Here is a 13,762-nt window from a genome sequence, read left to right as displayed (position 1 = left end):
CCCCATCAGTTTCTGGCAAATGCACACAAAGCAATCAGCCACTTTGTTTGGAGCGGCAGAAAACCCAGGTTTAAACACTGCTACCTATTCTTAAGGAAAGCTCAAGGGGGCCAGCAGCTGCCCATGGTTACGGCATACTATCAAGCTACAATTTTGAATAGGGTCCTGGATTGGTCACGGCCTGATGCCGGCTCTAAGCGGTGGGTTGACTTGGAGAAACGGTCTTCAGGTTTACATTTGCAGGCAATACCCTGGCTTGGAACCATTGGCTGCTCCTCACATCTGACGGTTGGGCCCACCTTGGCTCTATGGAGAACGCTAAGATTTAAAATGGGTCTTTCCTCATCAACTTCTCTGCTTCTCCCGCTCCTTGACAACCCACTGTTTGGATCGGGCATGGGTGGTGGTGTGCCCGCTAGGTGGAGCAGGGCTGGCTTGACTAGAATAACACATTTGCTCTCTGGAGGGAAGATCAAAGCTTTCAATGACATTAGAGAGGGAACTGATATTCCTGCGACTGACTTCTGGTTCTATCTCCAAACTCGCCATTTTATTTGTCTCACAGGACAGCTGCTGCACTGACTGGTAGTCTGACCCCTTTTGAAGCAATGTGCTCCCAATCCTCTGATCCCTCACATGTTATATCAGGTATCTATAAGATATTACTACATGGTCGTTACCCCGGTAACCCCGCTTTCTGTGAGAAATGGGATGCAGATCTCATACCTAGAGGGATACACATCAACTGGCAGAAACACTGTGAAGCTATGTCCTGTTGCTCTACTAGCCTAGAAGTTATTGAAACACAATATAAACTGCTCACAAGATGGTATCGCTGCCCTTCCCTTCTCCATAAGTTTTATCCCTCAGTATCCCCCTTGTGCTGGAGATGTGGAAAAGAATGCGGCTCCCTTCTTCATATATGGTGGGACTGTCCCCTGATTACTACCTTTTGGAACCAAATAATTCAAATATCCTCCAAGATCCTGGGGTTTCAGGCGCCTACTGGAATTGACTTCTGGCTGCTCTCCCACACTACAATCCCACTGGCAAAGTATAAACACTCCCTTCTCAAACACCTCAATAACGCAGCGAGAGCTGTAGTGCCAGTCCATTGGAAGTCCCGGGCCCCCCCTCAAATATGGGAATGGTTTCAGCGTATAGAATTCTATAGATCAATGGAGGATATTTTTCACTCGGTCCTTGACTCGCATGCCGATTATGTTACCACGTGGTTCTCTTGGATAGAGTTTAAATTTACCTCTACCTACAAAGACCAGATCCCACTAGATTCAACATGATACCGCTTATCTGTGTAACACGCCTCGCTATGTGGAACCCGCGCTAATATTTAAGTAAGATTGATTAGCTCGCTCATTCCCCTCCCCTGTTTCTATTCCCATTCCCCCCTCTAACCTCTGTCTTGTTTTATGTGTAGATGTTGGATGTTTTATATTTTACAATTACTTTAACCCATGTATTTCTATACTGTACGACTTGTTGTACTCTTGATAACGTCCTAACTTTCTCTGTAAAACCAAAATAAAGAATATATAAAAAAAAAAAATAAGATTCTTCCTCTTCTACTGTTACTTTTTCTGAAAGCTGAAATACATCCCTAATGGCCTCTGTCAGAGCCTGCACCCCTTGAGCAAGAGCTGCACCCCCCCCCCCCTCCAGATCCACCTCACCGTCCCCTGTATCTGAGGCATCGTCATCAGTGTCAGCCTGCAATATCTGGGCCAGTGTACGCTTCTGTGGATAAATGGGAGAGGTTTGAGGTGCAGGTGTGGGGGCTGACTCTTTATTCATCAGGTCATCCACAGACTTTCTCAAATACTGCGTCTCCTTCTCAGTATGGGAGAGTTTATTAGAAATATTAGTATTCATCCCCCTTATGGAGTCCAGCCAAGGCGGTTCAGACCCAGTAGCCTGAGAATGTGTACTATCCTGAGTACACTGTAGTGATCCCCCTGCGGAGGAAAAACATTCTGCTGTGCAGGAAACACACTCCTTGGATATTGTAATGTGAGGTACACACACACACACACACACACACACACACACACACACGCACACACGTACACACGTACACACGCACACACACACACACACACACACACACAGGAGAATATGCAGTAAGCACAATTCTACACAGCGCCCCATTAGCTAACAAATAACTTAACCAGGTGCGGACTAAATACCCTTAATAGGGTATTAGTAAGGACATAACTGCTGCCCCCCCCTCCCCTCTATAACCCCCTGGTACCGCTGAGGTAGTCTGGAGTTGATATGGAGGGGCAGCGTTTTCTGTGTGAGCTGCAGAGAGAAAATGGCGCTGGTGAGCTGCTGGATCCGCTCATAGTGAAGACCCCGCCCCCTTAATAGCGCACGGTCTTCCCGCATTTTATACTGGCCTGAGGTACTTTTTATGCTTACACGATGGGTAAGACCCCTGTAAGGCTGTATCTGCCAGTGTCCTGGGTATTGTGACTATCAGCTCGCCCCGCAGCGCGATCACACCTCAGTGTGTACTGAAAGCCTGGAGCCGCAGCCTTGCAGCGCTGCGCTCCTACCCATGTGCCGCCATCTGCGCTGGCGACCCACTAGCTGGGACTCCAGTGATATACTCACCACTCTTCTTACTTCTGGCTCGTTAGGGGTGGCGGCGTGCTGCGTGTCTGTACGCTCGTCGTGGTGGGGATTGCGGATAGGACTCTCAAGGACTCAGTGTCCTGTCAGCAGAGTAACGGGACCATTAACTCTTCAGGAAGTTGGGCCGTTCTCCCCCCTAAGTCCCACGAAGCAGACATGCTGGTGCCACCCAGCCTGCCTGTAAGATAACAAACAGAAAAACTCCTCAGGAGCTCCCCTCCGAGCACATTTTCTAAACTGAGTCTGGTAGGTGGGGCATAGAGGGAAAAGCCAGCCCACACTATAAAATTCTTAAAGTGCCCTTGGCTCCCAGTGGACCCGTCTATACCCCATGGTCCTTACGGAGTCCCCAGCATCCTCTAGGACGTAAGAGAAATAGACTTTAGTGTAGTCTCTATTTTCCTTTAATGCAGAGGAGCCAGGGACTGGTAATAGCACTTTCTTTGATAGGCGAGAGACTGATACGTCTACTGCCGGGGGCTCTCCCAGTGTTTCCTGCCTTCTGGAGTAAATGGGAAAGTGTGCAGAAACCGATTTGTCACCTGGTATTTTTTATCAGGATTTTTCCAGGTTAACTTAAACATGTCATCTAGTTCCTTAGAATCAGGGAAAGTGACACTAATTTCTTTTTCTGTGCTAAGAAAAACGACTGCTGTATGGCAGAAGGTGAGTCCTCTGTAATAGGATCCCATTCCTCCCCCTCCTCCTGTACCTCGTCCTCAGATTCTGAGAGTAAATCAGGCAGCCCACGCTTATGTGGCCCTGAACTAGGGAGGGGGGGCTGTTTATTATCTGCCCTTGCAGCTAGGTCTGCTACAGCCTGCTGCAGTTGTTGTGTCTTTTGCTTATTAGCAGTGAGCTGGGATGACATGTTTGTCATCATTGTTTTTATGGCACTGAGCCAGGATGGCTCCTGACCCTCCCCCCAGTCTCCTCACTAACTTGGGAGGACTGGCTGCATTGTTCAAATGAGAGGGAACCATCCGTAGAGGGAGAGAATCTGGTGTGACATACACTGCATAACTGGTGTTTTACCATGTTTACAGTAGACAAACATTCACACCCACACACAGACAAGTATATTGAATAGCAAGCCTGCCCAGACTGTATGTGAGAAGGAGACATAGAGAGAGGAACAGCACACCCAGTCCCAGCAGACTCAGTGAGACTGCAGGATGTCTGTATCACGGTATAACACCGGAGTCTTGTCCTTTTTAGGACACTATAGTGTGTATAATAGCGGTTCTTCTCCTTATTTACACCCCTGTACCAGTTTCCTGTGTATCCTGAGTGTCTGGAGGAGCTGTGTGTACTTGCTGCAGCAGCTGTAAGCAGAGGAAGGCGCCAAAACGCCGCTGGTCCCGTTCTAAGGAAGCTCCGACCCCCTGTAATGGCGCCGGAGCTATACATTCATTTATACTGGCAAATGTCTCATAACAGGTGCAGAACGTAACATAAATGCCTGTTTCCACCACTGCTGCCAGTGTACACAGGGGGGCTATAGCGGATCCCTCCATAGAGCGTCCGTATGCCGCCCCTGCGATCGCCCCCTTGCGGGTCCCCCGGTTTGTACTCACCACTCTTCTCACCTCCCGGCATTGTTAGGGGTGTGCTGCGATTGCATTTGCTAATGCGCAATGCCCTGCGGTACCAACAACCTCTTAGGACTGTGGTCCTGCAGCGGGGAAGCGGCTCTGACGTCTGAAGAGACCAGTAACCGTCTCCCACTAACTCCCTCAGTGCAGGTATACCGACAACAACAACGTTTAAAATAAACTGAAGAAAAATCCTCTGGAGCTCCAGAGTGGCATCCTCTCCTGAGGGCACATTTTACTAAACTGGATGTAGAAGGGGCATAGAGGGGAGAAGCCAGCACACCCAGTGGAAGAACTTTAAAGTGCACCGGCTCCTTTGGACACCATCTATACCCCATTGTACAAAGTCCCCAGTATCCCTTATGGATGTTAGAGAAAAAGGAGTGGTTTATATATAGACCGGCATGTGCTAATAGAGACACTCTCATTGAATACCTGGCATGTAATACTATAAACAGATGTACTGCTAGCACACAGTATGGCTGCTGGTGACACACAGTGACCTGATGTGAGGGGAGAGCAGGAGAATAATAGGGGCTGATGGCTCCTGATGTATGAGATACACCAGAGAGTGTGGGGAGGAGACTGGTCAGATCTCTGGGCTGGTAACACAATTGACATGATGTGAGGGGAGAGCAGGTGTATAATAGGGGCTGATGGCTCCTGATGTACGAGATACACCAGAGAGTGTGGGGAGGAAACTGGTCAGATCTCTGAGCTGGTAACACACAGTGACATGATGTGAGGGGAAGAGCAGGAGTATAATAGAGGCTGATGATTCCTGATGTATGAGATACACTAAAGAATGTGGGGAGGAGACTGGTCAGATCTCTGGGCTGGTAACACAGAGTGACATGATGTGAGGGGGAGAGCAGGAGTATAATAGGGGCTGATGGCTCCTAATGTACGAGATACACCAGAGAGTGTGAGGAGGAGACTGGTCAGATATCTGGGCTGGTAGCACACAGTGACATGATGTGAGGGGAAACACGAGTATAATAGGGGCTGATGGCTCCTGATGTATGAGATACACCAGAGAGTGTGGGGAGGAGACTGGTCAGATCTCTGGGCTGGTAACACACAGTGACATGATGTGAGGGGGAGAGCAGGAGTATAATAGGGGCTGATGGCTCCTGATGTATGAGATATACCAGAGAGTGTGGGGAGGAGACTGGTCAGATCTCTGGGCTGGTAACACACAGTGACATGATGTGAGGGGAGAGCAGGAGTATAATAGGGGCTGATGGCTCCTGATGTACGAGATACACCAGAGAGTGTGGGGAGGAAACTGGTCAGATCTCTGAGCTGGTAACACACAGTGACATGATGTGAGAGGAGAGCAGTAGTATAATAGGGGCTGATGCCTCCTGACTCCACCACTGGGAAAATACATTTTCCTCATTAGTTTGTACTGACAGAGGAGGCTGTAGGATAAGAGATTGCTGTAGTGACTGAGCAAGGAGAATATGTGACTCTTTTCTGTAATAAGTGTTTATTACTCACCTGTGCTGATATATGTAGGGATCTCCTCCTCCTTACACTGCTGATCACCCCTCACATACGTCTCTTCTTCTCCCTCTATATCTTCTGCCTTTATATCAGTCACATACGTCTCTTCTTCTCCCTCTGTATCTTCTGCCTTTGTATCAGTCACATACGTCTCTTCTTCTCCCTCTGTATCTTCTGCTTTCATATCAGTCACATACGTCTCTTCTTCTCCCTCTATATCTTCTGCCTTTATATCAGTCACATACGTCTCTTCTTCTCCCTCTGTATCTTCTGCCTTCATATCAGTCACATACGTCTCTTCTTCTCCCTTTATATCTTCTGCCTTTATATCAGTCACATACGTCTCTTCTTCTCCCTCTATATCTTCTGTCTTCATATCAGTCACATACGTCTCTTCTTCTCCCTCTATATCTTCTGCCTTCATATCAGTCATGTACTATAATGACATTTGCAAACAGATTAAACTGAGGTGAAACAGTATAATATCAGTGTATAAGACACACACAGCTCCACTACAGATCATATAGTGACAGTGACTTTGGTATATTGGTGAGACCCTAAATCCCACCTACCTGATCCTCCTGTGGGGTCCTTTGATTCTCCTCTGTACAATCCTGGGAATACAGAGGACGGGGACATCTCTCTGGGGTATCTCTGTTACTGGGCCCATCTGTAGGAGACACACAGTGACTGAGTACAGTGTATATATGTGATTATCAGGTGATGTGAGTATATAGGGGCCCCCATACCTGCTCTCCCCTGTACAATACATGACAGTCTCCTCTTACCCAGTGATGTGAGGGGCTGGTGATTCTCCATCATCACGTCCTTGTACAGACCCCTGTGTTCCTCTATATACTCCCCCTCCTGCATGGAGACATAGACAGTGGCATCCTGACACCTTATAGGAACCTGACACACACAGTGATACAGTCATCACCCAGACACATCCCCCTGTGTTACTGTATAATGCCCCATTCCCAGCAGTCACCTCTCCAGTCATCACCCAGACACATCCCCTGGTGTTACTGTATAATGCCCCATTCCCAGCAGTCACCTCTCCAGTCATCACCCAGACACATCCCCTGGTGTTACTGTATAATGCCCCATTCCCAGCAGTCACCTCTCCAGTCATCACCCAGACACATCCCCTGGTGTTACTGTATAATGTCCCATTCCCAGCAGTCACCTCTCCGGTCATCACCCAGACACATTCCCTGGTGTTACTGTATAATGTCTCATTCCCAGCAGTCACCTCTCCAGTCATCACCCAGACACGTCCCCTGGTGTTACTGTATAAAGCCCCATTCCCAGCAGTCATCTCTCCAGTCATCACCCAGACACATTCCCTGGTGTTACTGTATAATGCCCCATTCCCAGCAGTCACCTCTCCAGTCATCACCCAGACACGTCCCCCGGTATTACTGTATAATGTCCCATTCCCAGCAGTCACCTCTCCAGTCATCACCCAGACACATCCCCTGGTGTTACTGTATAATGCTCCATTCCCAGCAGTCACCTCTCCAATCATCACCCAGACACATCCCCTGGTGTTACTGTATAATGTCCCATTCCCAGCAGTCACCTCTCCAGTCATCACCCAGACACGTCCCCCTGGTGTTACTGTATAATGCCCCATTCCCAGCAGTCACCTCTCCAGTCATCACCCAGACACAACCCCTTGTGTTACTGTATAATGCCCCATACCCAGCAGTCACCTCTCCAGTCAGCAGCTGAATGATCTTGTTGGTGCGTTCCAGGATCTTCTGGTCATTGTGTCTCTTATGTATCAGTGAGTCAGTAAGTGAGGTGGAGGCACCGTGATGGGGCTCTAGGTCCTGCTTAGTCCACCTGCAACACGAGGATGGTTGCTGGGGGTCTCATGCTCACCGAATGTCTTCTTCACTATGGTGTAATCCTGCTAAATGGGGGAGACATCAATATCACTGTAAATACTCCCAGATCTCCTCACCTCCCCAGTCATGTCCCTGTATTATTATTATAGATATAAGTAATGTCATAGTGACATTCCCAGATCCCCTCACCTCCGCAGTTATGTCCCTGTATTATTACTATAGATATAAGTGGCGTCCCTGTGAAGCTCCCAGATCCCCTCACCTCCCCAGTCACATCCCTGTATTATCACTATAGTTAAAAGTGATGTAAATGTGATGCTCCCAGATCACCCTCACCCCCAGTCATGTCCCTGTATTATTACGATAGATGTAATTGATGTCACTGTGACATTCTCAGATCCCCTCACCTCCCAGTCATGTCCCTGTATTATTACTATAGATATAAGTGATGTCACTGAGATGCTCCCAGATCCCCCTCACCTCCCCAGTCATGTCCCTGTATTATTACTATAGATGTAATTGATGTCACACTGACATTCTCAGATCCCCTCACCTCCCCAGTCATGTCCCTGTATTACTATAGATGTAATTGATGTCACTGTGACATTCCCAGATGTACTCACCTTCCCAGTCATGTCCCTGTATTATTATTATTATAATAAATATGTGATGTCACTGTGACATTCCCACATCTCCTCACCTCCCCAGTCATGTCCCTGTATTATCACTATAGATATAAGTGATATCACTGTGAAGCTCCCAGACCCCCTCACCTCCCCAGTCATGTCCCTGTATTATCACTATAGATATAAGTGATATCACTGTGAAGCTCCCAGACCCCCTCACCTCCCCAGTCATGTCCCTGTATTATCACTATAGATATAAGTGATGTCACTGTGAAGCTCCCAGACCCCCTCACCTCATTATTCATGTCCCTGTATTATCACTATAGATATAAGTGATGTCACTGTGTCTCTCCCAGACCTCCTCACCTCCACAGTCGTGTCCTTGTATTATTACTATAGATATAAGTGGCGTCACTGTGAAGCTCCCAGATCCCCTCACCTCCCCAGTCACATCCCTGTATTATCACTATAGTTAAAAGTGATGTAAATGTGATGCTCCCAGATCACCCTCACCCCAGTCATGTCCCTGTATTATTACTATAGATGTAATTGATGTCACTGTGACATTCTCAGATCCCCTCACCTCCCCAGTCATGTCCCTGTATTATTACTATAGATATAAGTGAAATCACTGTGACATCACAGAAGAAGAAGAAGAAGAAGAAGAAGAAGAAGAAGAAGAAGAAGAAGAAGAAGAAGAAGAAGAAGAAGAAGAAGAAGAAGAAGAAGAAGAAGAAGAAGAAGAAGAAGAAGAAGAAGACGACACCACAAACTGCTGTCCCTGTATAATAATAACCATACACAAAAACCTGCTCCCCCCGTATTATAATAATAACAACAGGACACACCATTCAGCTCTCCATTTATAGTTATAATAAAATGACACCACAGGCTGCTCCCTCTGCAAAAAAATAATAATAATAGAACACAACAAGCTACTACCTTCTGTATAATAATAACAACAACAGGACACCACAGCCTGCTTCCCCTGTATAATAATAATGACAGGACACCACAGGCTGCTGCTCCTGCATAATAATAATAATAATAATAATAATAATAAGTGGACACCACTAGCTACTCCTTCTTTATAATATTAATAATAGGACAACATAGGCTGCTCCTCCTGTATAATAATAATAATAACAACAACAACAACAACAACAACAACAACAACAACAACAACAACAACAACAACAACAACAGGATGCCACAGGCTGATCCCCTGTCTAAAAAATAAGATTTTACTTACCGATAAATCTATTTCTCGTAGTCCGTAGTGGATGCTGGGACTCCGTAAGGACCATGGGGATGCTGGGACTCCGTAAGGACCATGGGGAATAGCGGCTCCGCAGGAGACAGGGCACAATAATAAAAGCTTAAGGATCAGGTGGTGTGCACTGGCTCCTCCCCCTATTACTAGAGATGAGCGCCGGAAATTTTTCGGGTTTTGTGTTTTGGTTTTGGGTTCGGTTCCGCGGCCGTGTTTTGGGTTCGACCGCGTTTTGGCAAAACCTCACCGAATTTTTTTTGTCGGATTCGGGTGTGTTTTGGATTCGGGTGTTTTTTTAAAAAAACCCTAAAAAACAGCTTAAATCATAGAATTTGGGGGTAATTTTGATCCCAAAGTATTATTAACCTCAAAAAACATAATTTACACTCATTTTCAGCCTATTCTGAACACATCACACCTCACAATATTATTTTTAGTCCTAAAATTTGCACCGAGGTCGCTGTGTGAGTAAGATAAGCGACCCTAGTGGCCGACACAAACACCGGGCCCATCTAGGAGTGGCACTGCAGTGTCACGCAGGATGGCCCTTCCAAAAAACCCTCCCCAAACAGCACATGACGCAAAGAAAAAAAGAGGCGCAATGAGGTAGCTGACTGTGTGAGTAAGATTAGCGACCCTAGTGGCCGACACAAACACCGGGCACATCTAGGAGTGGCACTGCAGTGTCACGCAGGATGTCCCTTCCAAAAAACCCTCCCCAAACAGCACATGACGCAAAGAAAAAAAGAGGCGCAATGAGGTAGCTGTGTGAGTAAGATTAGCGACCCTAGTGGCCGACACAAACACCGGGCCCATCTAGGAGTGGCACTGCAGTGTCACGCAGGATGTCCCTTCCAAAAAAACCCTCCCCAATCAGCACATGATGCAAAGAAAAAGAAAAGAAAAAAGAGGTGCAAGATGGAATTATCCTTGGGCCCTCCCACCCACCCTTATGTTGTATAAACAAAACAGGACATGCACACTTTAACCAACCCATCATTTCAGTGACAGGGTCTGCCACACGACTGTGACTGATATGACGGGTTGGTTTGGACCCCCCCCAAAAAAGAAGCAATTAATCTCTCCTTGCACAAACTGGCTCTACAGAGGCAAGATGTCCACCTCATCTTCACCCTCCGATATATCACCGTGTACATCCCCCTCCTCACAGATTATCAATTCGTCCCCACTGGAATCCACCATCTCAGCTCCCTGTGTACTTTGTGGAGGCAATTGCTGCTGGTCAATGTCTCCGCGGAGGAATTGATTATAATTCATTTTAATGAACATCATCTTCTCCACATTTTCTGGATGTAACCTCGTACGCCGATTGCTGACAAGGTGAGCGGCGGCACTAAACACTCTTTCGGAGTACACACTTGTGGGAGGGCAACTTAGGTAGAATAAAGCCAGTTTGTGCAAGGGCCTCCAAATTGCCTCTTTTTCCTGCCAGTATAAGTACGGACTGTGTGACGTGCCTACTTGGATGCGGTCACTCATATAATCCTCCACCATTCTATCAATGTTGAGAGAATCATATGCAGTGACAGTAGACGACATGTCCGTAATCGTTGTCAGGTCCTTCAGTCCGGACCAGATGTCAGCATCAGCAGTCGCTCCAGACTGCCCTGCATCACCGCCAGCGGGTGGGCTCGGAATTCTGAGCCTTTTCCTCGCACCCCCAGTTGCGGGAGAATGTGAAGGAGGAGATGTTGACAGGTCGCGTTCCGCTTGACTTGACAATTTTGTCACCAGCAGGTCTTTCAACCCCAGCAGACCTGTGTCTGCCGGAAAGAGAGATCCAAGGTAGGCTTTAAATCTAGGATCGAGCACGGTGGCCAAAATGTAGTGCTCTGATTTCAACAGATTGACCACCCGTGAATCCTTGTTAAGCGAATTAAGGGCTGCATCCACAAGTCCCACATGCCTAGCGGAATCGCTCCGTGTTAGCTCCTTCTTCAATGCCTCCAGCTTCTTCTGCAAAAGCCTGATGAGGGGAATGACCTGACTCAGGCTGGCAGTGTCTGAACTGACTTCACGTGTGGCAAGTTCAAAGGGCATCAGAACCTTGCACAACGTTGAAATCATTCTCCACTGCACTTGAGACAGGTGCATTCCATCTCCTATATCGTGCTCAATTGTATAGGCTTGAATGGCCTTTTGCTGCTCCTCCAACCTCTGAAGCATATAGAGGGTTGAATTCCACCTCGTTACCACTTCTTGCTTCAGATGATGGCAGGGCAGGTTCAGTAGTTTTTGGTGGTGCTCCAGTCTTCTGTACGTGGTGCCTGTACGCCGAAAGTATCCCGCAATTTTTCTGGCCACCGACAGCATCTCTTGCACGCCCCTGTCGTTTTTTAAAAAATTCTGCACCACCAAATTCAAGGTATGTGCAAAACATGGGACGTGCTGGAATTTGCCCATATTTAATGCACACACAATATTGCTGGCGTTGTCCGATGCCACAAATCCACAGGAGAGTCCAATTGGGGTAAGCCATTCCGCGATGATCTTCCTCAGTTGCCGTAAGAGGTTTTCAGCTGTGTGCGTATTCTGGAAAGCGGTGATACAAAGCGTAGCCTGCCTAGGAAAGAGTTGGCGTTTGCGAGATGCTGCTACTGGTGCCGCCGCTGCTGTTCTTGCGGCGGGAGTCCATACATCTACCCAGTGGGCTGTCACAGTCATATAGTCCTGACCCTGCCCTGCTCCACTTGTCCACATGTCCGTGGTTAAGTGGACATTGGGTACAACTGCATTTTTTAGGACACTGGTGAGTCTTTTTCTGACGTCCGTGTACATTCTCGGTATCGCCTGCCTAGAGAAGTGGAACCTAGATGGTATTTGGTAACGGGGGCACACTGCCTCAATAAATTGTCTAGTTCCCTGTGAACTAACGGCGGATACCGGACGCACGTCTAACACCAACATAGTTGTCAAGGACTCAGTTATCCGCTTTGCAGTAGGATGACTGCTGTGATATTTCATCTTCCTCGCAAAGGACTGTTGAACAGTCAATTGCTTACTGGAAGTAGTACAAGTGGGCTTACGACTTCCCCTCTGGGATGACCATCGACTCCCAGCGGCAACAACAGCAGCGCCAGCAGCAGTAGGCGTTACACGCAAGGATGCATCGGAGGAATCCCAGGCAGGAGAGGACTCGTCAGACTTGCCAGTGACATGGCCTGCAGGACTATTGGCATTCCTGGGGAAGGAGGAAATTGACACTGAGGGAGTTGGTGGGGTGGTTTGCGTGAGCTTGGTTACAAGAGGAAGGGATTTACTGGTCAGTGGACTGCTTCCGCTGTCACCCAAAGTTTTTGAACTTGTCACTGACTTATTATGAATGCGCTGCAGGTGACGTATAAGGGAGGATGTTCCGAGGTGGTTAACGTCCTTACCCCTACTTATTACAGCTTGACAAAGGGAACACACGGCTTGACACCTGTTGTCCGCATTTCTGGTGAAATACCTCCACACCGAAGAGCTGATTTTTTTGGTATTTTCACCTGGCATGTCAACGGCCATATTCCTCCCACGGACAACAGGTGTCTCCCCGGGTGCCTGACTTAAACAAACCACCTCACCATCAGAATCCTCCTGGTCAATTTCCTCCCCAGCGCCAGCAACACCCATATCCTCCTCATCCTGGTGTACTTCAACACTGACATCTTCAATCTGACTATCAGGAACTGGACTGCGGGTGCTCCTTCCAGCACTTGCAGGGGGCATGCAAATAGTGGAAGGCGCATGCTCTTCACGTCCAGTGTTGGGAAGGTCAGGCATCGCAAACGACACAATTGGACTCTCCTTGTGGATTTGGGATTTCAAAGAACGCACAGTTCTTTGCGGTGCTTTTGCCAGCTTGAGTCTTTTCAGTTTTCTAGCGAGAGGCTGAGTGCTTCCATCCTCATGTGAAGCTGAACCACTAGCCATGAACATAGGCCAGGGCCTCAGCCGTTCCTTGCCACTCCGTGTGGTAAAAGGCATATTGGCAAGTTTACGCTTCTCCTCCGACAATTTTATTTTAGGTTTTGGAGTCCTTTTTTTTCTGATATTTGGTGTTTTGGATTTGACATGCTCTGTACTATGACATTGGGCATCGGCCTTGGCAGACGACGTTGCTGGCATTTCATCGTCTCGGCCATGACTAGTGGCAGCAGCTTCAGCACGAGGTGGAAGTGGATCTTGATCTTTCCCTAATTTTGGAACCTCAACTTTTTTGTTCTCCATATTTTATAGGCAGAACTA

The 13,762-nt window shown here is 47.7% G+C and overlaps 1 protein-coding gene across 1 annotated transcript in view; it reads right to left on the bottom strand.

The window, feature by feature from the left end:
• Positions 1–7,676, bottom strand: part of LOC134984920 (oocyte zinc finger protein XlCOF22-like) — a gene marked incomplete at its 3' end in the record, with an annotated part of 43,006 nt that extends 35,330 nt beyond the window's left edge. The window contains exons 1-4 of the mRNA XM_063950385.1: positions 7,478–7,676; positions 6,548–6,626; positions 6,332–6,429; positions 5,754–6,195 (exon numbers count right to left, since the gene is read on the bottom strand). Of these exons, the coding sequence (XP_063806455.1) occupies positions 5,754–6,195; positions 6,332–6,429; positions 6,548–6,581 (574 nt within the window). The remainder of the gene's footprint in view (positions 1–5,753; positions 6,196–6,331; positions 6,430–6,547; positions 6,627–7,477) is intronic.
• Between the last annotated feature and the right edge of the window lie 6,086 nt (positions 7,677–13,762).

Source organism: Pseudophryne corroboree (assembly GCF_028390025.1).
Source record: "Pseudophryne corroboree isolate aPseCor3 chromosome 3 unlocalized genomic scaffold, aPseCor3.hap2 SUPER_3_unloc_94, whole genome shotgun sequence".
NCBI lineage: Eukaryota > Metazoa > Chordata > Amphibia > Anura > Myobatrachidae > Pseudophryne > Pseudophryne corroboree.
The sequence above is the reverse complement of the archived record's forward strand: the minus strand, read 5'-3'. Positions and strand labels throughout refer to the sequence as shown.